This window comes from Papio anubis, chromosome 1, assembly GCF_008728515.1.
Source record: "Papio anubis isolate 15944 chromosome 1, Panubis1.0, whole genome shotgun sequence".
In the NCBI taxonomy this organism is placed as follows: Eukaryota; Metazoa; Chordata; class Mammalia; order Primates; family Cercopithecidae; genus Papio; species Papio anubis.
In genome coordinates, this window is record NC_044976.1 from 18,944,905 (window position 1) to 18,972,468 (window position 27,564).

The following is a 27,564-nucleotide window of genomic DNA, read 5'->3' on the forward strand; positions in this document are numbered from 1 at the left end:
CGGATCTCAGCTCACTGCAAGCTCCACCTCCCGGGTTTACCCCATTCTCCTGCCTCAGCCTCCCGAGTAGCTGAGACTACAGGCGCCTGCCACCTCGCCCGGCTAGTTTTTTTTGTAGTTTTTAGTAGAGACGGGGTTTCACCGTGTTCGCCAGGATGGTCTCGATCTCCTGACCTCATGATCCGCCCGTCTCGGCCTCCCAAAGCGCTGGGATTACAGGCTTGTGCCTTTTTTTTTTTTTTTTTTTTTGCCTTTGGGACAGGATCTCACTCTGTTGCCCAGACTGGAGTGCAGTGGTGCAATCCTAGCTCAATACAGCCTCGAACTCCCAGGCTCAAGCAATCCTCCTGCTTCAGTCTCCCGAGTACCTGGGACTGAAGGCGTACATCACCTGGCTAATTTCTTTCTTTCTAGCGATTGAGTGTCCCTATGTTGCCCAGGCTGGTCTCAAACTCCTGGCCTCAAGTGATCCTCCTGCCTTGGCCTCCCAAAGTGCTGGGATTACAGGCATGAGCCACTGTGCCCAGCCTTGTTGATTTTTCTTTAGTTGACAGGTTGGTGGTCTGGAGAAGTAAACAGCGCATTCGTAGCCAGCCAGTTCTTTAGGCTATTAAAAAACAACAACAGGCTGGGTGTAGTGGCTCACACCTGTAATCTCAGCACTTTGGAAGGCCAAGGCAGGTGGATCACCTGAGGTCAGGAGTTCAAGACCAACCTGGCCAACATGGTGAAACCTTGTATCTACTAAAAATACAAAAATTAGCCAGGCATGGTGGCACATGCCTGTAATCCCAGCTACTCAGGAGGCTGAGGCACAAGAATTGCTTGAACCTGGGAGGTGAAGGTTGCAGTGAGCCAAGATTGTGACACTGCACTTCAGCCTGGGCGACAGAGCAAGACTCTGTCTCAAAAACAACAACAGGCCAGGGGCAGCAGCTCACACCTGTAATCCCAGAATTTTGGGAGATGGGCGGATTGCTTGATCCCAGGAGTTCGAGACCAGCCTGGGCAACATGGTGAAACCCCTTCTTTACCAAAAAAAAAAAAAAAAATTTGCTGGGGCGGGGCGTGGTGGCTCACGCCTGTAATCCCAGCACTTTGGGAGGCCGAGGCGGGTGGATCATGAGGTCAGAAGATCGAGACCATCCTGGCTAACACAGTGAAACCCGTCTTCACTAAAAATACAAAAAATTAGCCAGGCATGGTGGCGGGTGCCTGTAGTCCCTGCTACTCGGGAGGCTGACGCAGAAGAATGGCATGAACCTGGGAGGCAGAGTTTGCAGTGAGCCAAGATTGCACCACAGCCCTGGAAAATAGGCAACAGAGCGAGACAAAAAAAAAAAAAAAAAAAAAAAAAAATTAGCCACGTGTGGTGGTGCATGCCTGTGGTCTCAGCTATTTCAGAGGCTGAGGTAGGATGATCACCTGAGCCTAGGAGGTAAAGGTTGCAGTGAGCTGTGATCATGCCACTGCATTCTAGCCTGGGCAACAAAATAAAACCCTGTCTCAGAAAAAAAAAAAAAAGAAAAGAAAACAAAAAAAACCACACCAAAAACAGCTGGTGTGTAGTGTCGTGTGCCTGTGGTCCCAGCTACTCAGGAGGCTGAGATGGGAGAAATGCTTGAGCCCAGAAGTTCAAGGCTACAGTGAGCTATGATTGCACCACTGCACTCCAGTCTGCGTGGCAGAGTGAGACCCTGTCTCTAAAAAAAGGACAGGAAGGAACCTGGTGCTTCCCCTTTAGGAAGCTCTTTGCAGAACGGAACAGGAGCCTTAACCACGTGTGTTATCTTTGCTCCAGGAACTCCCTTCCAGGGAACCGAGTCTGAGGAAATGACTCTCAGAGGAGAAAAAGCTTTGTGCACACAGATGTCCATCATGGCATGACTTCCAGCACTGGGAAACTGGAAACCACTGATCAAGGACCGGTTGGAAAAGGGCATGAGCCAGGCCACCACACATGGTCATGAAGACACGGTGACAGTAACATGCAGAAATGCTTAGTGATGGCAAGGGAGATGAAACCAGGGGAAACCATGGCATAAGATTTCAGTTGTGTTTAAAACATTCATAGGAAAAAAAGGATCAAAAGAAAATACGGGCTGGGCGCAGTGGCTCATGCCTGTAATCCCAGCAGTTTGGGAGGCTGAGGTGGATTGCTTGAGTCCAGGAGCTCGAGACCAGCCTGGGCAACATGGCGAGATCCTGTTGCTACAAAACATAAAAATTAGCTGGGTGTGCTGGTGCATGCCTGTAGTTCCAAGCTACTTGGGAGGCTAAGGTGGGAGGATTGGTTGAGCCTGGGAGACCAAAGTTGCAGTGATCTGAGATTACACCACTGCACTCCAGCCTGGGCAACAGAGCTGTCTCAAAAAAAAAAAAAAAAAAAAACAAAACCCCCATGTGTATATATGTATGTGTATATATATTGTATATTTATATATAAATAAACATAATATAAAGAATTATAAATATAAATAATTATTATATATTAATATAATGCTTAAATGTTAGTGGTGTTTAGGTGTCAGAACTATGAGTAACTGTTCCCTACCATTCCCTACTTTCTTACCATCATCACTGAGCTCACATTATTTTATAAGGTGAATGTGCAACCAGCCTGCCTCATCCTTCAAACCTTCCTGCAAAGACCAAGAGGTGCCCCCCAAACCCGCTCCCCCCTCCTCCCTCCTGATCTGTTCTCAGTTGCCCTGGTCTCTGTGCCTCCCCAAGCTGCAGCATTGAGGCTGTGACCACGCTGGTCCCAGCCTTCCCCATATCAGCACCCCCAGGACACTGGGACTCATGGCCTCATACCCAAGCAAGCACTGGGGCTTGGCCCAAGGCCAGGTCACCACACTGGCTGGGCAATATGTCTGGGAGGTTCCATCTACCCAGGCCTTGACCCTGGGTAGTGCAGTGGTGCGATCTCAGATCACTGCAACCTCGGTCTCCCAGGCTCAACCAGTCCTCTCACCTCAGCCTCCCAAGTAGCTGGGACTATAGGCATGCACCATCACACCCAGCTAATTCCTGACCCTGATCTCTCCAGAATTATGTTCCCAGTTGGGCTGAGGCCACCTCCTGCCGCATTGCTCTTTGGAGTTCTAGTCATGATGGACCACAACTTGGAGGCAGCTGCAGTATTCATGGGAAAACCCAGACATCAGGGAGACCCGGGTTCAAATCCCAGCTCCACCAGTTAGCGGCAGTAAGACCTTGAACAAGCAAATCACTTTCCCTCTCAGAGCCTCTGTTTCCTCATCTATAAAATGAGGATTCTAGTGCCTGTCTCTAAATGGAATGAAAGGTATAAAGAGTTTGGCACTGTAGATGGCCAATAGGGGCCCCCAAATAAACATGGGTTTCTTTCCTTCCTCTTCGCTTTCTCAGCAGCTCTTCCAGAAAAAAACAATAATGAGATGACTGAGGAGTAGAGAATGTTAGAGAGAGGAGAATCCACAGGGTTGGAGTGACACACACTCCAGAGGAAGACCCCGGGATAGAAGCCGGGCTCTGACGCTAGTTCCTAGTTGTGTGACCTCGATTTCTTCATCTGTAAAATGGGGATGATTCAGTATCCACCTCATGGGAGTGCTGTAGGAGTAAGTGACACAATACACACATATTACCTGGCATATTGGCTGGGCGCAGTGGCTCACACCTGTAATCCTAGCACGTTGGGAGGCCAAGGCGGGAGGATTGCTTGAGCTCAGGAGTTCAAGACCAACCTGGGCAACATAGCAAGACCCTACCTCTACAAAAAATTAGCCAGGCGTGGTGGTTTACCTGTAGTTCCAGCTGCTCAGGAGGCTGAGGTGGGAGGATCACCCGAGCCTGGGAGGCAGAGGTTGCAGTGAGCCGAGATCACCACTGCACTCCAGCCTGGGTGACAGAGTAAGACCTTGTCTCAAAAAACAAGAAAATAAATAAAAATTGTCTGGCACACAGTAAGTGCTCAATGTTGGCTCCCAGCGTTACTGTCGTTGCTGCTGTTTATCCTGGGAACACGGTCCCAGCATCCCAAGGATCCTCTTGGGTTTCCTCCAGGCTGTTAGAGCATCTCTTCCCACTTTCCAGGGGCTCTTGCGACCCTGAGAGATGGCACGCCTTGGCTAGTGGGAGTGGAAGTGTGGCTAGGTCACCTGTCCCCCCGCCACCCCCGCCCGCAGCAGCTCGCATACCCACAGCAGACATCTCGATGCTGATGGTGAAGATGGAGTGGGAGCGTGAGGAATCCTTGTTCATCAGCGTGTAGCCGACTGAGCGGTTCTTCCAGCCGGTCTCCATGATGTGCTCACACTGGGCCACACTGTGCACCGTGTGCATGGACAGCCCCTTCACGTACACGCCCTTCTCTGGGTGCTCCTTCAGCTGAGGGAGGAGAAACGGGTCAGGGGTGGAACCTCCAGCCTCCAAGGGTTAGGACCAGGGACGGTCAAGGAACCAGAGAGAAGGGCCCCATGCGGACCGCCCTCGCCCTCCTGCAGTGCAGGCTGGCACCTCACATGCCTGTCACAGGGAGGGGTGCGTTCCAGGCTCAGCCAGCCTCAGACCTACCCCTGCCTCCTACTTGCTGGGGGACCTTCAGCCAGTGACAACCTAAGCCTCAGTTTCCACATCTGTGAAATGGGCATGAGACAGCTATCTCACAGGGATATGGGGAGGAATCCGTAAAATAAGGCACATACAGTGCTTAGCATGGTGCCAGCACCTAAGTGCCCCATAGATGCCAGCCACTGTCTGTGCTGTTGTTGTTAGTGCTACGATTGCAAAAGCGGTTTTCCGTCAGGGAGCTTCAGATCCCAGGGGCTGTGTCTGTCGCCACCCATGAGCCCCGAGTGCTGTCTCCTTTCGCCCTGTTGCTAGGGCTCCATATCCCCTCCGCCGTGGCTCTAGAACAGCAGGAATATCCCCAAACCCTCAGATCACAGGTGAGGCCACTGACTGCCCAGAACCCCACAGGCTCACAGCCCGGAGGCCCCCAGCCCTCAGGGCGATGGCAGCAGTAAGTTAATTTATCTGCTGGCTCCCTGCTGGTTTTCCAGGCAGCAAAGTCATTTTGTTGCAGACCCAGAGCTGTGAAATGCAGTATTTTCCAAGTGTGAGAGGAAATAAAACCACTCTGGCACAAGAGCAGAATGAATGAGGACAAAAGGCATTAGTCTGGCAAGTGGTCCTGCGGGTCAGAGCCACAGGAGGCTCAGCGGCTTTGCTCCCAGCAGCTTTAGGGGGGTCCCAGGTGGGCTCAGGCCCCAGCTGTGGGAGGGGCGTGGGTGGGGGTCAGGGGTGGTCCTATCTGCTGAAGCGTGAAAAAACAGCCAAGCCCCACCAAGGGACTGGGCTTCATGGAATAGATGACACTGACACCCAGAAAGGGGAAGGTGAAGGTCCCAGCTGTTAGTGGGGTCACAGCCGATGGAAGGCTCTGGGGGCAGGGCACAGACACAGGCCGGAGCATCCTGCAGTGGCTGAAGCTTGAGATGACAGAAGGCAGGTTTTGGCCCAGGTGGCAGCTGTGAGGAGGGAGCTCAGAGGACGCAGCTGCGTGTGGCCGGAGGGCACCCCGTTCTGTGACTTGCTGGTTGGGGAGGTTAATTTGCCTCTCTAGGTCTCAATTTTCTCTTCCGTAAAATGGGGATGATAACTCCTATTTCTACAAGATTATTATGAGGATTAGGAAGAGAACAGATCTAAAAAAAAAGTTCTGTGGGTACTCAGCAGGGGTCAGTTACAAAAAGGATGAGTCGCCATCTCGGGCCTGAGCAACCCGAGGAGACAACCCCTCACCCAAGAGGTCTCCTGCCACGAGATTTTCCAGCCCAGGAAGGCTCCCTGCTCCCAAACTTATGATGGCCTCAGGGGTCCTCCCCCCACCGCACTCCCAACCTCACTCCACCCCCGACGCCTGGGGAGGCGCTGAGTGACAGCCCCCAGCTGCGCACCAGGCTCCTTGGTAACTGCTCATCTCTGCTGCGGAGGCCAGAGCCGGGTCACCATGGCAACCGGCTGGGATGCGGCAAGGATGAGAGAGGGGAGCATGGCAGGAACGTGTCCATCGCTGCCACGGGGAGGGGAGCCCTTGACACTTTGCCGGGACATGGGTGGGGAGAACTCGCTGGAGAGGCCCCCTCAGACCTCACCATATCAGGCAGTACAGGGCTGGGTTCTGGGATGGTAGTTTACAGTGGCTAGGGGGAGGGCACAGAACTCTGCTTCCCCAAACCTCTTGCTGGCCTTAAGTGATGTAATAACCTCTGATTATAACCACGATCGGGCCTCTGTTAAACACGGGTTAACAGTGTGTGCTGTGGAGTTCCCGGATTCAAATCCCATCGCCACTCTTTATCGACCGTGCGTCCTTGGGCTGGTCTTACTTAGGCACATGGAGCCTCAGTTTCCTCATCTGTTGTTATAAGGGATTAGAACGGTGCCTCCTCCTGGACTGCCAGGAGGTTTACATGAGAGCCATCTGCACATCCTCCTCGAGGGAGTGTGTCTAAAGCCCGGTGGCCCCCGGAGTGTGTTTCAGAGAGTGCATCTGTCACTGCAGCCCCCAAGGCAGCTGGTTCAATAGGCCTGAGGCCCGTGGCTCAGCTGCAACAAGTGTGCGTAGCTGCCAGCCTTTGGCCCCTCTAGGCCCCGGTAACTGAGGCCTTTCTAGGGTCCAGGGTAGTGAGGAGGGGGAGGAGGGTTCCCTGCTGCTCCAGTGCAGGTTAGCAGAAGGTTTGCAGGGGGCCAGAGTGCCCTAACCCCACAGGCTGGCCTTCTGGGACTGACATGTGGGAACAACACCCTGTGTTGCCTCCTGTCTTTGATTCCCTGTCTGGGGGCTGAGCTATGATTAAGCTGCACTAGGAGAGAGAACGTGGTAGAAAAACTCTAGTTGGGAGGCTGGAGGCTCCCGCATAAAAAACACCAAGTGGCTGGGTGCATGTGGTGATACATGCCTGCAGTCCCAGCTACTGGGGGCGCTGAGGTAGAAGGCTCAAGGCCAGGAGTTCGAGGCCAGCCTGGGCAACGCAGCGAGACTCTGTCTCAAAATGGTCTCGCTGCGTTGCCCAGGCTGGAGTGCAGTGGCACAATCTCAGCTCACTGCAACCCCTACCTCCTGTCTGGGCGATTCTCCTGCCCCTGGAAGCCCCCAGTAGCTGGAACACGACGTACGATTGACTGTTAGTTTTGTATTTTTAGTGATGTGGGTTTCAGTCCAGGTTGAAATCTGAACTCCTGACTACCGATCTCGCTGCCTCCCAAAGTGTTAGGATTATGGGCAGCAGATACCACGCCCTGCCTAAAAAAATTTTTTTATTTAAAAAAAAAAAAGGCCGGGCGCGGTGGCTCAAGCCTGTAATCCCAGCACTTTGGGGAGGCCGAGATGGGCGGATCACGAGGTCAGGAGATCGAGACCATCCTGCTTAACACGTGTGAAACCCCGCCTTACTAAGAAAATACAAAACTAGCCGGGCGCAGGTGGCTGGCCTGTAGTCCCAGCTACCGGGAGGCTGGAGGCCGGAGAATGCATGTGAACTCCGGGAAAGCGGAGCTTGCAGTGAGCCAGACCCGGCCACCACCCAGCTCAGCTTAGCAGATGAGACTCCGTCTCAAAAAAAAAAAAAAAAAAAAAAAAAAAAAGTCCCAACTTCAGTGTCCCAGTGCCGCACCCTCAGGATACTTTCCCATATTTCTGAGGGAGCAGCACCACTGCCAACCTCCCCCCTACCAGCCCCACCTGCCCACACTGGGTCTGTGCCCACCTCCAGCTTCTGCTTGGTGTCAGTCCCCAGGAGGTCCCGCACATCTTCATTGTAGATCTCCAGGTAGGAGGCCCGGACCAGGAACTTGGTGTTCTCTGCACACTGCAGGGAGTACACAGAAAGAACCCAGACATCAGAGCTCCAAGTCCACCTGCTGCCAGGCTTGGCCCTGGGCCCTGGGCCCTCTGCCACCAGGACATCATGGGAGGAGAAGGAACGTCGGGGCAAGAGGAGTCTCCAATCCAACCCGCCCTGTCAGCCCTCCTGGCAAGCTCTCTCCTCGTCTCCAGCTTGGTGGGTGCCCAGGCCTCTTTGAGTTGTATCATCTTCATATTGCTGTCTAATGCTCTGTCTACAGTCCTCATGGGAAAGGAAACAGAGGCCTCCCCGTTATTCAGGGTAAAAAAAACCACAAACAAACAAACAAAAAAACAGGGCCGGGCGCTGCTCACACCTGTAATCCCAGTGCTTTCGGAGGCCTACGTGGGTGGATCACCTGAGGTCAGGAGTTCAAGACTAGCCTGACCAACATGACGAAACCTCATCTCTATTAAAAATACAAAAATTAGCCAGGCGTGGTAGCAGACGCCTGTAATCCTAGCTACTTAGGAGGCTGAGGCAGGAGAATTGCTTGAACCAGGGAGGCAGAGGCTGCAGTGAGCCAAGATTTTTCCATTGCACTCCAGCCTGAGCGAAAGAGCAAGACTCCATCTCAAAAACAAAAACAAAAATCCTGGCTGGGCGTGGTGGCTCACGCCTGTAATCCCAACACTTTGGGAGGCCAAGGCCGGCGAATCACTTGAGGCCCGGAGTTCAAGACCCAACCTGGCCAACATGGCGAAACCCCATCTCTACTAAGTAAAGTACAAAAATTAGCTGGATGTGGTGATGGGCGCCTGTAATCTCAGCTACTTGGGAGGCTAAGGCAGGAGAATTGCTTGAATCTGGGAGGCAGAGGTTACAGTGAGCCAAGATCACGCCATTATACTCCAGCCTGGGTGACAGAGCAAGACTCTGTCTCAAAAAACAACAACAATCCAACAAAAATCTGAGGCCACAGGGAAGGCCTGGGCCAAGCACTGGCTCTGGGCTGGTCCCTGGCAGCTCTCCGAGGCCCTACATATTGCTCTGGCTACCATGATGAGTCCTGGGAGCGGCACAGTGGGTTCTGCAGCTGACCAGGGTCGTCCCCATCCGCCATTCCCCATGCACTGCCACAAATGGTCGCCAGGTAATTCTCACCTGCAGCCTGGATGCTGGGATGAATTCAGAGTCCAGTCTCAACCTGGCCCATAAAGGCTCAGAGTCTCAACCTCCCTATCTCAAAAATGGGGCTATCAGCTACCTCCTGGGTCAGGCTGGAGATTCAGTGAGATAAGGATGCCGAGGGCTTCACATACGACTTGGTCCATAACAATTGCTCAATAAGAGGGAAGCTGTGATTGTTACAACCACTTCCTGGCCCAGTGCACAGGGTCAGCAGATCCACAGGAAACGCTCCACTAAGGGTTAGAAGCCAAAAATGACGCGAGAAAAGCACGGACAGAATTTTCTCTGTTTTAAGTTTTTTTCCCACCACCTTTTCAGAACCTGGAGCCTTCCCTGCTCACCTGCACGGGGTCAGGCCGGACTCCGAACACTTCCCGTGTCCCTGCCACCTGTCAGAAGTGCTCTGGGGCCCAGCTGCAGCTCTGGCGCTGCCCCTTCCCTCCACGAGGCCCGTACCTGGACGCTCTCGAACACGTGCTCGAAGGCCCTGGGGATGATGCCTCTCTGGGAGGGTGGATCCGGCAGGCCCTGCATGGTGAAGGACTTCCCGCTGCCTGTCTGGCCGTAGGCAAAGATGGTGCCATTGTAGCCCTCAGTGACGCCCTGAGTGGGAGGAAGCCAGGACCACGTGATCAGCGGACCAGGCACAGCAGGGCTCGGGACAGGGCTCCCTAACTCACAGACTCAGGGCCCTTCCTGGTCCCCCCACCCAACAATGGCACTGGAGTGTGGAGATAAACAAGGCCCAGCTCTGTCCTCAAGGAGCTGACTGTCTGGTGGGGTAGAAGCTGTCCCTGTGTGTGGGTGGGGAAGAGCCTGCGCTGCGGGCTCACATCCATCTCCACCTTTACTGTGTGCCCTTGGGCTGGCCTTACTGAGGCACACTGATAAGATGATAAGAATAACACCTTAGGCCAGGCGGGGTGGCTCATGCTTGTAATCCTAGCACTTTGGAAGGCTGAGGCGGGCAGATTACCTGAGGTCAGGAGTTCGAGACCAGCCTGGGCAACACGGTGAAACCCTGTCTCTACTAAAAATATGAAAAATTAGCTGGGTGTGGTGGTGAGCTCCTGCAGTCCCAGCTACTCAGGAGGCTGAGGCAGGATAATTTATTGAACCAGGGAGATTGCAGTGAGCCGAGATCGTGCCACTGCACTCCAGCCCCGGGGACAGAGTGAGACTCCATCCAAACAAACAAAAAAAGATCGGCCGGGCGCGGTGGCTCACGCCTGTAATTCCAACACTTTGGGAGGCCGAGGCGGACGGATCACCAGGTCAGGAGATAGAGACCATCTTGGCTAACACGGTGAAACCCCATCTCTACTAAAAAATACAAAAAATTAGCCGGGCGTGGTGGTGGGTGCCTGTAGTCCCAGCTACTCGGGAGGCTGAGGCAGGAGAATGGCGTGAACCCGGGAGTGGAGCTTGCATTGAGCGGAGATTGCGCCACTGCACTCCAGCCTGGGTGACAGAGCGAGACTCTGTCTCAAAAAAAATAATAATAAAATTAAATTAAACGAAAAAAAGAAAAAAAAACACAAGACTGAGAATTTAAATAATAACTAATAATGCAACCAAGAAAAGAAAACACGGCCGGGCGTGGTGACTCACGCCTGTAATCCCAGCACTTTGCGAGGCCGAGGCGGGCGGATCACATGGGCAGGAGAGTAAGACCACCCTGGTTAACACGATGAAACCCCGTCTCTACTAAAAATACAAAAAAATTAGCCGGGCATGGTGGTGGGTGCCTGTAGTCCCAGCTACTCGGGAGGCTGAGGCAGGAGAATGGCATAAACTCAGGAGGCGGAGCTTGCAGTGAGCCGAGATCGCGCCACTGCACTCCAGCCTGGGTGACAGAGTGAGATTCCATCTCAAAAAAAAAACAAAAAAAAAAAACAAAAAAAAGGATCAACATCTTAAAGAGTAAGAATAGCACCTGCGAGGCTCCTGCAGCGTGCATATGGGGATTCTTTCATGCATTGGCACAGGAAGCACCGCCATACACAGGTGATCGCCCAATGTCTGCTTGCAATGGAGGGAGCTGGACACGTACAGGTGATTCTCGTGGCGGGCTATGGGGCGGGAGCACAGCGACAAGAGTCCAGGCAGCCAGCAGGGATGGAGAGTACAAAGAAGTGAAAACAGGATAGTGCAGGAAGAACAAAGCACAGCTTTCCAGGAGGCAAAGACAGGGAGAATTGGGCAGGTGACAGGAAGAGGAAGGCATTCCAGGCTGAGGGGACAGCTTGAGTAAAGCCACACAGGTGAGGTGTGAAGAGCAGGAGGTACTGGGGGAAGGGTTGAAGATGAGGCCTAGAAGGAAGAGAGGAGGCAAACCCGGTGCCGTTCCCAAAGTCATTCTTCCTTCATCGCTGTTTCTATTCATTCGACAGGGACTATGCTTAGCCTAGGGACAAAGTGGTGAACCAGGTAGACACAGTTCCTGTCCTTGCAGAGCTCATGAGCTTGCAAATTCTAGACCTTAGTGTGGGCTTGGGGTGGATCCTGTGTGGGCAGATCATCCCAGAGAACTGCTCTGAGGCCCCAAGGGCCCACATGGCATCTATGCCCGGTTCCACTGCAAAGACCCATGCTGTAACCAAAACAGGGCTGGGTGTGCCCCGACTTGCCAGTGAGGGAAGATGAAAAGTCACCATTTTGCCAGATCCGGTGACTCATGCCTGTGATCCCAGCACTTGGCGGGAGGATCACTTGAGGTCAGGAGTTCGAGAACAGCCTGGCCAACATGGTGAAACCCCATCTCTACTAAAAACACAAAAATTAGACGGGCGTGGTGGCAAGCACCTGTAATCCCAGCTACTTGGGAGGCTGAGGCACGAGAATCGCTTGAACCCGGGAGGCGGAGGCGCTGGGGACAGTGCAGACCCGGAGGCGACACTAGAGGCAGGCTCTGGTTGTGTCCCGCCTGGACAAAAGCCTCCGGACCTACCTGTTCCCGTCTGCCTGCGCCCCTTGAGGGCCTTTCCGCCTGGCTGGGGGGCAGTGCCGCCCCCTGGGTACCCTCGGGGTGGCCCCATGCCCTGCGGCCTGGAGGGCGGCGTGTCCCGCGCCCTCACCTCCACCAGCGGGTAGGCGATCTCGTTGTAGATCTGCTCGGTGACGTGGTCCACGTGGTAGGCGCCGTCGAAGGTGAACTGCTTGGGCGGCTCGTCCGCGGCGCCCGGGTTCTGGATGCAGCACTGGCCGCGCGCGCAGTCCACAGTCACCACGGGCTGGCAGCGCAGCTCCCGCTCCCGCTGGTTCATGGGGCGGCAGCGCACGACAACCTTCACCGCTTCGGAAGCCATGGCGCCGCGCCCAGGACCACTGGGACCGGAGCCGACCCCCGCCCCGCCGGGGACCCCCAGCAGCCCGGGCCAAGGGGCGGGGCCAGCGCCAGCCACGGGGGGCGGGGCCTTGCGGCAGGGGCGGGGCCGCGGCGGGGGGCGGGGACTCCTTGAGGGGCGCCCCGAGGGGAGCGGGCAGTCGCAAGACCCGAGCCGGGGCCGCCGCCTCCTCCCGCGCCCGGGCTCGCCCGTTTCTGAGGCCCGGCCCGAGCGGGGACGTGGGGGATCCGCGCTGCAGGCGCCGCCGCAGGACCTCAGCCCGGAGCCTCCCCAGCCGCCAGCCGGCACGCTCACCGCCTCGGCGTTCGCGGTTGCTGGGCAACGCCCGTGGCGTCACAGGAGGGGCCCCGGGAACGCCTGGCCTGGCCCGCCAGCTTCGCCCGAGTAATCCCCGGGCAGCCACGCGCGGCCACTTGCGGGAAGCACCAGTCCTGGCTGGGCTCCTTTCGCGTCTGCTGTCTTCTCCAATCCGCACAGCCCCAGTTCAGAGACGTTGCGCAGCTTGCCGAGGCTGCGGTTAAGACTGGGACTCCCGGCCTAGATAGATCCCAGGCCTTAGGCACGGGCCAGGAACCTAACTGAGAACAGCGGCAAGGACCTGTTGCCCCTTATCCACGTCCCCGTACTGGCTCAGGGGAAGGCTGCCCACAACCCACAGCCCCTGGACAGCTTCCTCTCATGCCACCCTTGTTATTTCTAAGACCCGAGATTGTAAAACAAACACTTTAGAAGCCAAGTCTTTTGGGCCGGGCGCGGTGGCTCACGTCTGTAATCCCAGCGCTTTTGGAGGCCAAGGCGGGTGGATCACCTGACATCAGGAGTTCGAGACCAGCCTGGCTAACATGGCGAAACCCCCATCTCTGGTGGTGGGCACCTGTAATCCCAGCTACTCAGTAAGCTAAGGCGGGAGAATCACTTGAACACGGGGGGCAGAGGTTGCAGTTGCAGTGAGTTGAGATTGCACCATTGCACTCCAGCCTGGGCAAAAAGAGCAAAATTCCATCTCAAAAAAAAAAACAAAACAAAAACAAAACCAAATCTTTTGGATGGAAGGCTGCCTGGCCTATCCCTCCTGGCTCAGCGCAAGTTCCCCAGCCAGAAGAGCACCTCTGTCACACCTCTGGGCTCTTCCTTGCACTGCAACACTGAGTGTCAGCTCCATGTCAGGCACCGTGACAGATACTGGGGAGACAGCCCTCCTGGCCCATGATCTAGCTGGAGAGACAGACACAGGAAACAAAATCCCACAAACAAAATCCCTTAAATGAAAATGTAATTAAAAACTGAATAATCAGTTCCATGCAACATATTTTTTTTGAGACAGGGTCTTGCCCTATCACCCAGGCCGGAGTGCAATCATAGCTCACTGCTGCCTCAACCTCACGGTCCCAAGCGATCCTCCTACCTCAGCCTCCCGAGTGGCTAAGTTTTGTTACCCAGGTTGGTCTCCAATTTCTGGGCTCAAACAATCCTCTCACCTCGGCCTCCCAAAGTGCTGGGATTACAGGCACGAACCACTGCACCCAGCCCATGGAACATATAAAAAAGGAACCTCACTCAGCCCAGGGCATAGGGCAGGCATCTTGAGGTTGACTGGAGCTGAAATATGATGGCTGCGTGGTTAACAAGGTGAAGGGAAGGGAGGAGGTGGAAGATGCCGGTCTGGGCTGTGCGGAGGTCCTGTGGCACACTGCAGAAGCAGAAAGCAAGCCCGGGTTGCCAGTGCAGAAGGACTTGAGTCTTTTTCCTATAGACATATCCACTGAAAGTTACAGCAGAAGAGGAACGTAATTTGATTGAGTCTCCCTGAGCAATTCCTTCTGAGCCCTTGAGGACAGGACCTCTGGTTCACCATTCAGCACCAGCTGAAGGTATGTTTGGCAAAAACGAAATAGGGAAACTGGACAAAAACCTCACCTTTCGAAGGAAAGAAAAGTCTGTAGCAGATAATCTGAAGCAACACATTTTATTTTGTTTCAAATCCATACAGCAAGGAAAGCGGGGCTACCGAGGTGGCGGTGATTGGAACAAAGAGAAAACTGTGGTCTCTGATTAAGACATGGAGTCTGCAAACAGGGGCCAAAAACCTTGCCCTCTTTGTAACATGAGATCAATCAATGCTGGCTGGAGGGATGTTAAAGTGCTTGGTGGAGACCGGTCCCTTCAGTGTGCTAAACATGGCCCTGATAGCTTCTCCACACAGGTAATTCACCAGTAAAACCCATCCCTCACAGAGGAGAGCCTTGGCCCAAGTCTGGACCAATGACCAGGTCTCCTTAACTGCCCATCTCTGGGCTATAATCCGGGGCCCAGGACATCGCTAAACCTCTCTCTCCTTGCCAGGGAAATGTGAGGCTGGGGCCTCCGATAGAGACCAGTGGTTGGTCCAGGAAGGGGATGGCTCCAGCACAGATGGCTGTAAAGCAGAGTCCCAGCTTCCCACTCACACTCAACATAAAGAAGTCCCAAAGGGCAGTTCCTTCTATCTTTTGTGACAGGATAGCTCACTTAACTTGCAAGGAAGTTACAAGGTCCCAAGCCAAGCCCCTGTCCTCACTGGAGGGTTGGAGGTGGGGAACACGAGGCCTGGGCCTCTGGGAGGCTGGCTTCTCACTCCCCAAGTTTGCCTCCCTTCTTTCTGCTCTGGTGGGGCTGTCCACTTCCTTCCAGGAGTCAGAAATCTGTGACTTTCAAGGCACTGAACAGTTCTGTCCCACTCCCAGATGGGGAGAGGGCAGCCCCCAGGCTCATGACGCGGCTTCTGCTTCAATAAGAGAAGTTCATGCAAAATGAACTTGTTCTGTAACTGAGTTCGGTAGATTCATGTTTGTCAAGTTTGCTTACAAAGAGGGCTAGCTGGGTTTGTCGGTCCCTGGCAGGACCACTGCCTCACACTAGAGTCGCTTCCCTGGGTCTCCCACGGCCCGCTGAGGCCAAGCGCCCCTGGCAGGGCCCACATCAGGTCCAGCTTTCGACGGTTCTGCTGTGACTGACCCCATTCCCAGTGGGGCTGGCCTGGTGAGGCAAGGTGGCCCCTGACAGCCACGGTCAGCGCCATGCTAAGGGGAATGTCAGCATCGGACAGCCTCCCTCCCAAGGCAGCCACCAAACCACATGCGGTCGAGTTGGGGAGGGCCCTGGTCACCCCTCTAAGCCTGCAGCTCACTGCTGGCCCCTCCCTATCAAATGGCTAAAGGAGATGAGCTGAGGGTGGGGGTGCCCTGGCGATTCCTAGGGAGAAGGGGTGAGCTGTGCATCCCTTCAGAGAAAGTGGGAGTCACAGCCCTGAGCTTTTGAGTGGAGACAGCATGGAGACTCTTGGCGCTATCTGCTGGTGTGCATCCCTTTCTGCAACAGGAGTCCACCCGTGCGTGAGCGCTGGGCACAGCTCTCTGTCCCTCCTGCCCTCTCTGCACCTTCCCACCCCTCCTTCGCTCTCAGATACATGTGAGAAACAGCCCTGCTCTGTCAGCCCAGATGGGTTCATCCCCAGACTCCTGCCCACTGCTCCCACAGACACAGTGGCTCACTCCAAGTCTTTGCCCAGAGTGAAAACTCACTCCTGCCTCCCCAAACCCCTCTCCCTCACTCGTCTCATGAGCTTTCTGGAGACTCCCAGTCAGGGCCCCAAGGCCTGGCCTCCTTAGGAGAGGGCCGCGACGCCGCGGTGAAGAAGCTCCTGTCCCAGGAGTAAAGCGGAAGCCCAGAAGTCCCAAAGCATCCGAAGCCACCCAGCGGGTCATCCAAAGCCGCCCAATGGGTTACCCAAAACCTGCAACTCCACCTGCCCTCCTGGAATCTCAGCAGCCCACATGTTCTGCGAGAAGCCACTGGCGATACCCAACCTCAGGGCTCCCCTCCCACGGACAGTGAGGTGATGGAAGACTGCTCCAAGGGCAGGGTGACTGGATGGAACTGGCGACCAGAGGCGTGCAGGAAGGGCAGAGACACTGCCAGGGCCCAGGAGCCGGGATGAGGCGGGGCCTGTGGGACCCGGGCCCTACCTCTTAGCCCAGGCCCTGCAGCTCTGCCTCGGACTTGGCATGGCTGAGGGGCCGGAGAGTCCGGAGCGGCCTGCCCGGGGGCCCACAGTCCTGCTCCTCGTAGGTGGGGTTCAGGCGGCCCATGTCGAGGGGACAGAAGAGGCTGCGTTCAGTAACCGCGTGGTTCTCCACCAGAGCCTCCAGGCTGGGGAACTCTGCCGGCAGGTGCTAGGGGAGGAAGGGGCTTCAGCTCCAGTCCCCTTCCCCAGGGCTCACGCCAGGCACTAGCCACCTCCTCCCACAGGAACCTGCCCATTTTAAGAGAGCAGGGGACGAAGCCCAGAGACTTCACATGTGCTATCGTGGCAAAGCCAAGCACCATTCCCTCTCTCTCTTCCCAGCCTGGGTAGGACTGAGATGTTTAGCTTGGAAGTAAGGGCACACATGTGAAAAACCCCTCCCATCCCTAGAAACTGGGGGGCAGGACAAGACATCACACTGGAGACTCAGAGGTTGTTGAGCTCAGGCAAGCCCCTGCTCTCTCTGAGTCAGTTTCCTCCTCTGCTAATTTGGGCTAGGGTGTGGGAAAGCCAGGATTCCTGTAGAAATGTTACACGTGACTCCAGCTCAAGACTCTTATTAGAGGTACCCTTCGAAGCCCCCTCCAGAGAGAAGGGCCCTCAGTGACCAGGCACCTCCCTTCCCCTCCAAGAGCCTTCAGGTCAGAACAGAGTGGAGCCAGCAGAGGTGGGGCCAAGGGGGCCAGCTGGGGGCGAGGCCAGCAGGGCCAATGAGGAAAGAGCAGGACAATAGAGGCAGGATGGAATTGGACGAGGAGCGACGCCAGGGAGAGCCAATGGGAGACAGGGATGGCGGTGAGGCGCATTCAGGACCTCAGCAGTTAGAAACGGGAGGGCACCAAGGACCAGGGACGGAGCCAATGATGCAGCGGGGCCCAGGCCCCTCTGGCTGCTGCACTCTTACCTCCAGGCAGTAGCGGCCCAGGTGATTCCGGAAGACCTGGTGGGGCACCACGCCGCACTGCGTGCGCACGGACAGACACCACTGGCCGCTGGCACCCGGCTCAGGCCACAGCAGGAAGGCCCCAAGCACGTCTCTCCGCAACAGGGCCAGGGCACAGGGCCTAGGGGCACAGAGGGGAGAGGGTAAAGGCTGGACTGCTCTCCTGGGCAATAGTCATGACAACCCCAGCAGCATCGAGGCAGCCTGTGGATTAAATGCCCTTAAACACACAGTGCATTGCCTGGGCTTGGTGGCTTATGCCTGTAATCCCAGCACTTTGGGAGGCCCAGGCAGGAGGATCCCGTGAGCCCAGGAGTTCAAGGCTGCAGTGAGCCATGACCACGCTACTGCACTTCAGCCTGGGTGACGGAATGAGACCCTGTCTCTAAAGTGAAATTTAAAAACAAAACAAAACAAAAAACAGCAAAAACCCAACATGGGGCCTGACTCAGAGTCAGGCTCAACAGAAAGAAGTTTTTAGAAGCTTAGAAGGTTTCTCCAGGGTCTGTAATTGTTGGCAACGTCAAGACTTTCTCAGGAAAGAGGCTTAAAGAGCTGACGCTTAGGGGCCTTGCCCTGTGCAGGCCAAGTGCTGAGGGCTCTACCCGAATTACCTCATTTGACCCTCTCCACAGCCTTAAGATGAAGCTCCTTTCATTAACCCCATTTTACATTAGAGAAAATGGAGGCCCAGGGTGGTGAAGTCCCAGGCCTGAGGTCACCGAGGTTGGCAGCGCTCTGCCCGTGCACAGGAGTGTGTGCCTCAGGGGCCTGGGAAGCCCGTATTTCTCTGCCCACTCCAAGGGACTGGGCATCGGGCCAGGCCAGGCCTTTCCTACCTGGAGATGCCAGCGAAGGCCCAGATGTTCTCCGTCAGGCTGCCCTCGCTCTCCACCAGGCACGAGTGGCCACCAGGACCCCGGGGCCATGCCTCCCATGCGGTAGGAACTGTGGAGACCATCCAGGAGTCAGAAGGAGAGTGGCCAGGCCCTCCCATTCCCTACGGCTGCAGGCCTCATCACCCATCACCTCTCTGCCCTGCTCAGCAGACACATCCGCACACAGGTCTTCCACCCGCCAGTTTTGGTCCATATGCAGCTGTACGCAGTCCCCTGTGCATAGACCCGGATGCAGGCAAACACACACAATGCACAGGCATCACTTGGAGGTGTGGCCACAGCCTTGCAGGAATGGGCACTCACGCCCACCTCTGGCTGGTCCAGGAGCGCACAGGCACGTGTCCCAGGTACACACAGGGCAGGCATGTTCCCACTACTCACAGGCCTCCCGAGCCGACAGCTGCAGCTGGGTCTCATAGGTGCAGCCGCGGTAGGCCCCCGAGCGGATCACCTTGCTGCGAATGGCCTTCTTGCGCACCAGCGTGGGCGAGCAGTAGGGATTCCCCAGGCGGGCATGGCGGGCGCGGCCTTCCGACTCTGGCAGCTCCTTCTAGGGCACCAAGAGGGACCCACAGGCAGGCAGACTCAGGTCCAGCCATGTCAGGCCAAGTGAAGCCCCTGCCCCCGACATGCCCCCCAAACCCATACCCAGTTCCCTTGTCCACTGCCCACTCCTTGGCTGGGGTGCTGCATACCCCACTGCCCACCAGCCCCTCTGCTGGCAGCCGCCGGAAGGAGACCAATGCATGGACGTTCTGAGAGAGTTGATCACGGCCGAAGGGCTCCCGCACCAGGCCCCCAGGGGGGCCCCCAGAGCTGGACAGTGACTTTAGGGGCACCTCCCCTATGGGTCCTGGGCAGGGCTCTGGCAGTGCCCGCTCCTCAGGGTGCTGCAAGAGGTAAGCCAGCTGGAAAGAGCGGCATAGGAGCAGGTGCAGGATCTGGACCTGGGAGGGAGGGAGAGAGGTGGGCTCAGTTGGAGGAGATCTCCGTCTCCCTGGGCCTCAGCCCACTCACCATGGGTGCATGCAGCCCCTTGGCTTCGGAGGCGCTTCCCATTCTTCCTGGGAAAGCTCCTACTTACCCTTCAAAACCTCACCACCATGCAGGCTCCCCTACCAGCTTCCTTTATTTTTTATTTATTTATTTATTTTTGAGATGGAGTCTCGCTCTGTCACCCAGGCTGGAGTGCAGTGGCCGGATCTCAGCTCACTGCAAGCTCCGCCTCCCGGGTTCACGCCATTCTCCTGCCTCAGCCTCCCGAGTAGCTGGGACTACAGGCGTCCGCCACCTCGCCCGGCTAGTTTTTTGTATTTTTTAGTAGAGACGGGGTTTCACCATGTTAACCAGGACGGTCTCGATCTCCTGACCTCGTGATCTGCCCGTCTCGGCCTCCCAAAGTGCTGGGATTACAGGCTTGAGCCACCGCGCCCGGCCTCAGCTTCCTTTATTTATTTAACAAACAGTGAGGACCTTCTGTGGTCCAGGTATCACGCATGGAGCACAGAATGAAAGCATGAGCTCATGCACTCTTGCCCCCAGGCTTACCACCCCAACCCTGCACGCCACATCAGCACCCCCTTCCAGGAAGGGCCAAAAGCCCAGGCCCTGAAGTCAGAACTTGAGTTCCAATCCTGGCTCTGTCACGTAGGAGCGGCTGTGGGACCCTGGGTAGAGCATGGCACCTCTCTGTGCCTCGGTTTCCTCATCCCCACCTCCCTGTGCCCCTTTGAGGAGTCAGTGAAATGGAGCACAGGAAATTCCCAGCACAGGCCCAGTGCTTGTTGGGAGCAGTGCATCCCACCCGCCACACACACCATCCAGACCCAACGTGTCAGACCCGTGAGCATCAGATCAAGGACCATGACTCAGCCACCTGTCACCCTAGTATCCAGCACAGGGCCTGGATAGACAGGATGACAGCAAATGGTTGCTGGCCAGAACCAAACTCAGAGCCTGTCTGCCAAACGCCTCGCTGCTGAGGCTCTGTTGTTCACGACAGTCAGGCTGGCTTTGACTTTCTGATCCACCTGCCCACCCCGACTGCTCTGGGCCAAGCACTGTCTCAAGACCTGGACCCAGACTCTGCTCTCAAAGAACTCAAGTGCCTGTAATTAGGGCAGACGATGGTAGCGTGCAGTTCATGTCGCAGGACCCCAGAGAGAGGGGCCCTCCAGAGGAGTCAAGGCAGGGTTCAGACATGTGGCCTGAGCCCTGAAGAGTGAGTGGAATGTGCCAGGATGAGAAGGGGAGGGGGGTGCCAGACAGAATGGCATGAGCGAAGCCCTAGTGGTGTGACTCTCCATTCTCCAAGCGCGTGGCCAGGTTCCCGCCCCTGGGCCCTAGGGAATGCTGAGGCCACTGACTTGCTTTGTGGTGTCCTCAGTGGGAAGAGCCACGGAAAGAGGCGAGGTGTGCATGCCTGGAGGGGGATCAGGCTGCCCTGACAAAGCCCTCAAGGAACCCGCCCTGATGCCCGGCACACAGTCCCTCCGGCCTCCATGGTGGTCCCCTGCCTCGAGCCCCAGATACCTCTCCTGGCTGGCTGCCCACAAAGAGGTGGCAGAAGAGTTTGCTGGCTGGGCTCCGTGGGTTTCGAGCCACGAAGGCAAACTGGCAGTCGGCAGGGCACCAGGTGGAGTAGAGGATGCGCCTCAGGGCATGCGCCATCAGAAGCACCTGGCGAGGCAGCAGCATGAGGCCCCCATCAGACCCACCAGGCAGCCCCACCCCTGCTCGCCAGCCTGCAGGGGTGAAGAAACCCTCCTTCCTTCCATCCCGCCCAGTCTCAAGCCCTCATCCTTCACATGGGCCCTGGGCTCAAGATCGCCACCCCCATGTGATGCTCGGCCTGCCGGGGGCCCAGAGAACGGGAGTGACGGCAGGCACTGGGGTGACACGCCTGGCCCCTGGAGGCAGGTGACTGGGGTGTGAATCCTGGCTCTGCCACTCATTTGTGTGACTCGGGCAGGCAAGGGCAGTCCTCTGAGCGCCTGTGGTGACGTGTCAGGTAGGGAGATACCAGCACCTCTCGACGGGGCTGTTGCTGGGGGTCAGTGGGACCTCATGTGAGTGGCACAGGACCTGACCCCAGGGCCCCGCAATGCCCAGCTCTGGAGACACCAGGTGTCCCTCAGTGGTAGGTGACTGATGCCCACAGCTGTGAGGTGCAGTCTGGCGCGCAGTTAGTGCCCGCCCCACGCTGGCTCAGCAGGAGGACGAGCCGGCAGCAGGGCAGGGAGGAGCAGTGGCCAGGAGCAGCCCTACCGCACCTGGGTGAAGCTGCCCATGGCCCACCAGCCAGGGCGGGGCAGGGAAGCTGCGAAAGCCTCAGTGGGCTGGATGTTCCTGATGCTCAGGCGGGGAGGGGGCCCCAGAGGGATTCTGGAGGCCCAGGGGTGGGAAGCTGTTGCCCGAGCCAGCCCTGGGAGGAGGCGGCCCTTGGTGCAAGTCCACAGGCCCAGAGCAGGTAGGCTGGTGCGCCAGGGGGACCCCAGGGGAAGCAAGGGGGCCGAGCTGAGGCCAGGACCTAGGTGGAGAGCGCATCCGGAGGCTGGAGACACCTGTACCCATCCAGTCCTCACCTGCACCCACAGGGGTTCCTACCTCACCCTCCCCGCTGTAGATCTTGAGACCCTGAAGGCTGAATTTCAGGATGACGGCCCGGCGTCGGGGACAGTCCTGGGTGGAAAATAGTAGTGGGGCCAGGCATCACCTCCCAGACCCTGCCTTGGCCTGCCCAGCCTCAGTACCATCCACCAAAGGCTGGTTAGCCCACTCCACCACCCCTGGCACGGGGTGGGGCCCTGGCTGGTGGAACCCCCTGGCGCTGGGGAAGTGTGGATGGCTCCTGGCAGACGACCCCTAGCTACGGCCACCGCTGGCCAGGCTATGACTGTCACCCACATCTCCATCTGTGGCTTCCAGCTGTGGGGCCCAGGTCGCAGTAGCCCAGGGCATAAGGGATGGGGCCTCTGGGGCCTGGGTGTGTGTCCTGACCAGCCCACCACAAACACTGCCTGTGTCCCGCCCCTCTCTAACTGTAGGGAGGGTGGATCTGGTCTCGGGGGTTATCTGGTCTTCAAGGCTGTGACTTTCACTAGGGAAGTGCCCTCCCAGGCCACCCACCTTCAGCGCCCACAGCTGCTGCTGCACCAGCCACACGCTCTCCTGGGTGTCCAGGTCGTCCACAGGGAAGGAGCCCACGTACTGCTCGGTGGTGGGGCGAAGGGAGTAAGTCAGGGAGTCAGGTCCGTGGCTCCTAACCCCATCCTCCAAATTCCCCCCAAACACACATCTGCTCTGCCAGGCAGGCTGTGGACAGACAGAGCTCGATTCTCTGAGCCCAGGCTTTGCTGCTTTCCTGGCAGGTGACCTTGGTCAGGTCACTGAAGCTCTCCGAAGTCCCAGTCCCTCATCAGGACACACACACACTCCCCAGCCCAAGTCAGGGAAGAGAGAGGTAGAAGTAGGTCCTAGACCCATAGCACTTCCCAACCATCAGCACCTGCTACCTGAGGGCCACCCACCAGAGCACACCTGGACAGGGCGTCCCCACCCACCTGGGCAAACTTGGTGATGCACCTGGGCCGGTGAGGGGCCAGCCCACAGTCAGAGGCCCTGCGGCCCCCAGCCCCTGCCTTCTGCATGGCCCCCGGGGTGCCTGGCTTCCAGCTCCACAGGAGGGGAGGCTGCAAAGGGCAGAGGGGGAAGGGCTGCTTTCAAGGCAGGCAAGCCACAGAGTGCCCCCCACAGGCCATTCATTCACTGGCTTCCTAAGCAGCTGCTATGTGTGCAGCAATGCTGGGCAATGCCCTGGGCACTGGGGAGCCAGCCCCGAAGAAAATGATGACATCTCTGACTGCCCTCAAGGAGCTTACATTGTTGCTGGGGAGAAAGACATTGAACTAAATAGTAAGGTAGATCACACGTGAGATGCGGATGGAGCGAGGAGGAGAATGGGAAACGTCAGCTTAGAGGCTAGGCTGATTGTTGCTGGGAAGCCCTCACTGAGGAGGGGAGGTTTGGGTCAAGATCTGAAGGGTGTGGCGGTACATGCCCAGGGTCACTCACTCATTCACTCAGCAAGCTCTGAGGATTGTGGTGCTCTGGGCTGGGGCCTCCCCCAGGGGGTGGAAGTCAAGGGACAGACCTGTAACCAGCTTTCACAAAGTGCCCGAGGGAAGGGAGGGCCACCTGAGAGGGCGCCATCAAAGAGAAAGGCAGTGACAGCAGCAGAAACAGAGGCTGCAAAGACACAAAGGCAGGCAGGCAGCGGGGGCCCGCAGGCCGACCTCAGCAAGACCAGAACAGCAGGCTGGATCCAGTTTGGGATCAGCCTTAGATGCCAGGCTCAGGAATTCAGACCCCACCCTGTGGGCAGTGGGAGCTATAGCAGGTTCTAGGGCAGGAGCTCTAGTTCATGAAGGTGGCTGGCTATAAGCTAGATGGCCAGAGCTGATGAAGCCAGGGACCTGCTGCAGGTGACCATGCCTCACTCAGCCCAAACGGACCCCAGCCCCTTCCTGAACCCCCCAGTCCCTTGCAGATCATGAAAACCAGAACTCAGCCAGACAGTGCACTGACGCAGACGGGATGTGGGGAAGGAGGACAACTGCCCTGGGGGCTGAGGACCACCCCCTCCAACTGCGCAGCCCAGCCAGGCTCTGGTCTTTCCTGGGACCCCTCTCCCACATCCAGTCGTGGAAGAGGAGTGGACCCCCCTTAGGCGATTGTCCTCAAGGGCAGGGAGCACACTATTTCCCATGGGAGCCCAGGACACAGCTAGTGCTCAATTAATGTGGAATTAACACATCATAGCCCCATGATTCCAAGAAAGAACGGCTGAATGCCTCTGGCGAGGTCCCCCAGGACTCAGCTCCCTCAGTCTCTGCTGGGACCAATGGGAAAGCCACCTCTGTGTCTCATCCTGGCTGGCTTCTCTCACCAGCCTGCTTGTCATCACTGACTTGGGATCAGAGTCCTGGGTCCAAATCCTGTGTGACTTTGGGCCAGCTGCCTCAACCCTCTGAGCATCCCCTTCCTCATTTGCAAACCTAGGATCATGTGAGAAGTAGATGGGGACAAGAATGGAGGAGCAGGCGCCCAGCCCGACATCAGCCAGGCTTGGATCCAAAGCTCAACAAAGCCTGCTGCTCAGGAGGGAGCTTGGGAGGACAGCGGGGTCTGACCACTTCCGCTTCCCTCCTTGTCCTTGGCCACCCCGACAGGCGCCCACCCAGGGTGGGAGGGCCAGGCTGGGGAGGCCTGCCTGGGGGCTCGGATTCCCGCCACAGAGAGCAGGTATCCAACAGAGCCCTGGGCAGCAAGGACGGGTCTGGGGTGTGCTCTCGCTCAAGGAGGAGGGCTGGGGTGCTTTGGAACTGACTCTGTTAGCACCAAGAGCCCAGGAAGGGACCCTGTTTCTGCCCGCCCATGACCTTTAACCCCAGGCTCAGGCCAGGGTGGAGGTGCCTGCACCGATCCACTTTCAGTGAGCAGCCAGGAGCCAGAAAAAAAACGCTGCACCTGTACCGTCCCCTTGAGTCTTCCTGGCGCCCCCTCCTATCCTGGCTGCCCTCCTGCTTTTCTGGGCTATTGTACCCTGATCATTTTCATGTCATATCCTTTACCTACTATACCTTTCATGTTTAAATAAAGCAAAGTTAGATGTGCAACCCGCACTAAAGCCATGTGACATCATTTCCAGGTAAGGAGGTGGCAGGGCGGGGGGGCTTCCAGTGAAGCCACCTTTCAACTTCATAGTCACATCCTGGGGCCAGGATAGGCCAGGATGGCAGGCAGTGGGGAGGGAGGAGGCAAAGACAATGAAACGCAAAACGCGGAGAAAAGGAGAGGGAAGGTACAGAGGATTAGGGGGTGGCCGGGGACAGAGGCAGGAACAGAGAAGGGCGAGAAAGACAAAGCAAAGGAGAGAAAGGAGAGCTGTGGGGAGGAGAGGGAAGGGTACGTTTCCCATCCTGTCCTGGCGGACCCAGCCCCTCAGGCACCAAGCGTGAGATGGGGAGGAGCCGCGTGGGCATCTCACACTCACACGCACACACAGCTGTGTCCAGGGCTGCTGTAGCCCCTCCCTCCACACCCAAAGCTGCAGCTTTCGGCGTCCCCAGTGTCCCGGCTGTGGGGATGCGGAGGCCAACCACTGGCCCTCTTAGGGGCCCCACCCCACCCACCATCACCTGATCCTTTCCCCATCTCCCTGGTCCTTAGCCTCCTTGGAAACTGGAAGTTCCTCCCTCCTTCCTAAGCCTGAGGAGCACAGTGAGTTCAGCCCAGGCGTGGAGTTGGGGCGGGGGGCTCCCGGGGGACCAGGGAGGGCACGGGACTCACTCTAAGCCTGGAAACAGACCTTACCCATTCCAGGCACAAAACACCCACTTGTCTCTCTGGGGGCAGATCTGCTTTTCCCAGGCTTTCCACTGCAGTCTGGCTGGGCCGGCACCTTCCGAAGGAGACACACTTGGAATGAGGCTGGGGCTGTCCTCAGGTTTTCCAGGTGGCCCTGCTCAGAGGCAGGAGACTGGATGGGCTGACCTGCCTCGTGGGCCAGGCGCAGAAGCCCTCTGGGGCACTGCACCATAGCTGAGTTGGGGAGACCACCAGCCTGCAGACCCTGGGTCAGCAAAGGGTGGCTCAGAGGAGTGAAGTCACTTGGCCATGGTCACACAGCTTAAGTGGGAGAGCAGGGAAGCAAATCCATGTCTCGTGCTGTTTCCTGAGGCCATGGCGGTGCCTTTCTGCTCGGACTCCCCTCCCACAGATAAGCAGGGTGTCCACTGCTGGAGTTTGGTGGGGGTCCCCGCCAGTCCAGGAGGAGGCGAGGCAAGGAAGCCGCCGGCTAGGGAACTAGGTGCTGCCTTCTGGCCGGAGGGTCTACTCCCACTGCCCCAACAAGCGTCCACCTGTCCTGGGCCACAGGGTCGGGAAACCCAAGGCCACCCAGCCAGGGGTCAAGAACCTGGATTGTGGGGTCTAACGTGGTTGGCTGGCGTGACCTTGGGCAAGTCACTGAAGCTCTCAGCCTCCAGGTCCTCAGCTGTAGGGTGGGAATCCCCCAGCACTACCTGTTGGGGTGCTCGTAGCTCTGGTCCTGCTTGGAATGTTTCCGAGGCTGACTGTGTGTCAGGCCCCGCCGCCAGTGGACGAAGGTCCCCGCCCTCTAGGGGCACCCAGCAGGGGGTGGTGGAGGCGGCATGGGGGTAAAGTAATGAGAAGAGAACAGCGGGGTGAGGAGAAGGCGAGGTGCGTGCGTGTGCTGGGGGTGCTGCTTCACGGCCTCTCGAAACAGGCGACACGGGAGCGGGAAGTGCTGTTTCAGGGGTGGGTGGGCCGAGGCCCCTGGGGGGCGGGCGCGGGGGTGCGAAGCGCTCCAGAGTGGGCCGCCGGTCCCGCTGCGCTACCTCGCTCGGGGCGCTGCGGGGGACGGCCAGGGGCCCCGGCAGGGTCCCCGGACCCAGGAGCGGGCTGCGCTCTGCTCCAGGGCACGGAGGAGGCTTACGGTGGCAGGGAGGGCAGAAGACGACCGAGCGAGTGACGGGCGCCCCTCACTCCCGAGACCCTCCCGCGCCCGCGTCCGCTTACCAAGCCCCCCGCCCCGGCCCGGCTCCCGGCGCTCACTCACCACCTCTCGAGTCAGGTCCCCGCCGCTCCGGCCCGCGACCCCCGCCGTCTTCCGCCGCCGCCGCCCGGCGCTCGGGTGCCCGCCCTCTGCCGCCCCCGCCCCCGCCCCCGCCCCCGTCCCCGCGCCCCAGTCCCCGCGCCCCCACACGTGGCCGCGGGAACCGACCCCCAGATCACCTGGCGGCGGCGAGCCGCCTCACTCACCAATCGGCGCCCGCGGAGCCGCTCCTCTCCGCCGCGCCGCCCAATCAGCGGCCGCGAGGGGCCCTGGCACGGCCCACGCCCGGCGCTGCGCCTGAAAGGGCGGTAGAGGCTGGCCCCGTGCTCCGAAGGCACCTCCTCCCGGGCTGGGGGCGCTGAATCCCCCACGCTTCACTCACGGGTCCCTCCTCCTGGAGAGCCTTTGCCCCTCCCCTCCTGGCTGGCTCCTCCGCGTCTTCCGTGCCGCGGCTACCGCACCGCCTCCTCCGGGAAGCCTTCCATGACCACCACTCACGCTTCACTCTCTGCAGAGCCCTTGTGACTCCCTTGCTCGCCTGTCATCCCTCTCCTCTTACTCGAGGACAAGTGACACTGGACCGGAGTGTCTCCGTCCCCATTGTGTAGGACCGAGCCTGGCTCGGTGGAGGCGCTCAGGGAGGGGTGG

The 27,564-nt window shown here is 57.8% G+C and overlaps 2 protein-coding genes across 6 annotated transcripts in view; both read right to left on the minus strand.

The window, feature by feature from the left end:
- KIF17 (kinesin family member 17) overlaps nucleotides 1-12,639 on the minus strand; it is a 54,338-nt gene extending 41,699 nt beyond the window's left edge. The window contains exons 1-4 of one of the 2 annotated variants that reach the window (XM_003891259.3): nucleotides 12,104-12,639; nucleotides 9,483-9,629; nucleotides 7,758-7,859; nucleotides 4,185-4,374 (exon numbers count right to left, since the gene is read on the minus strand). In XM_003891259.3, the coding sequence (XP_003891308.2) occupies nucleotides 4,185-4,374; nucleotides 7,758-7,859; nucleotides 9,483-9,629; nucleotides 12,104-12,334 (670 nt within the window). In that variant the 5' untranslated portion in view covers nucleotides 12,335-12,639. The remainder of the gene's footprint in view (nucleotides 1-4,184; nucleotides 4,375-7,757; nucleotides 7,860-9,482; nucleotides 9,630-12,103) is intronic. The other variant, XM_009200990.3, reaches the window with a different exon arrangement.
- Nucleotides 12,640-14,320: 1,681 nt separating this feature from the next.
- On the minus strand, nucleotides 14,321-26,966 carry SH2D5 (SH2 domain containing 5). Of its 4 annotated transcripts, none has more exons than XM_017957865.3 (11): nucleotides 26,920-26,966; nucleotides 25,653-25,740; nucleotides 22,841-22,969; nucleotides 22,407-22,487; nucleotides 21,885-21,959; nucleotides 20,811-20,957; nucleotides 18,974-19,225; nucleotides 18,660-18,828; nucleotides 18,219-18,327; nucleotides 17,341-17,500; nucleotides 14,321-16,584 (listed from the first exon to the last, which is right to left on the minus strand). In XM_017957865.3, exons 3-11 carry the CDS (start codon nucleotides 22,925-22,927, stop codon nucleotides 16,381-16,383), a joined length of 1,284 nt encoding a protein of 427 aa, XP_017813354.1. In that variant the 5' UTR covers nucleotides 22,928-22,969; nucleotides 25,653-25,740; nucleotides 26,920-26,966; the 3' UTR covers nucleotides 14,321-16,380. The 4 variants fall into 4 exon arrangements, with proteins under 4 accessions (XP_017813354.1, XP_009199272.1, XP_017813351.1 ...); XM_009201008.3 differs by having other exon boundaries at nucleotides 25,648-25,740; nucleotides 26,920-26,960; XM_017957862.3 differs by lacking the exon at nucleotides 26,920-26,966 and having other exon boundaries at nucleotides 25,648-26,889.
- Nucleotides 26,967-27,564: the final 598 nt, after the last annotated feature.

Excerpts from the sequence above, each read along its gene's own strand:
- SH2D5 (XM_017957862.3), bottom strand. The coding sequence starts at position 25,878 with ATGGTGCAGTGCCCCAGAGGGCTTCTGCGCCTGGCCCACGAGGCAGGT. Across the intron at positions 20,958-21,884 it reads TCTACAGCGGGGAGGGTGAG|GTGCTTCTGATGGCGCATGC; the intron begins GTAGGAACCCCT and ends CTGCCTCGCCAG. Across the intron at positions 17,501-18,218 it reads GCCTTCGCTGGCATCTCCAG|GCCCTGTGCCCTGGCCCTGT; the intron begins GTAGGAAAGGCC and ends CTGTGCCCCTAG.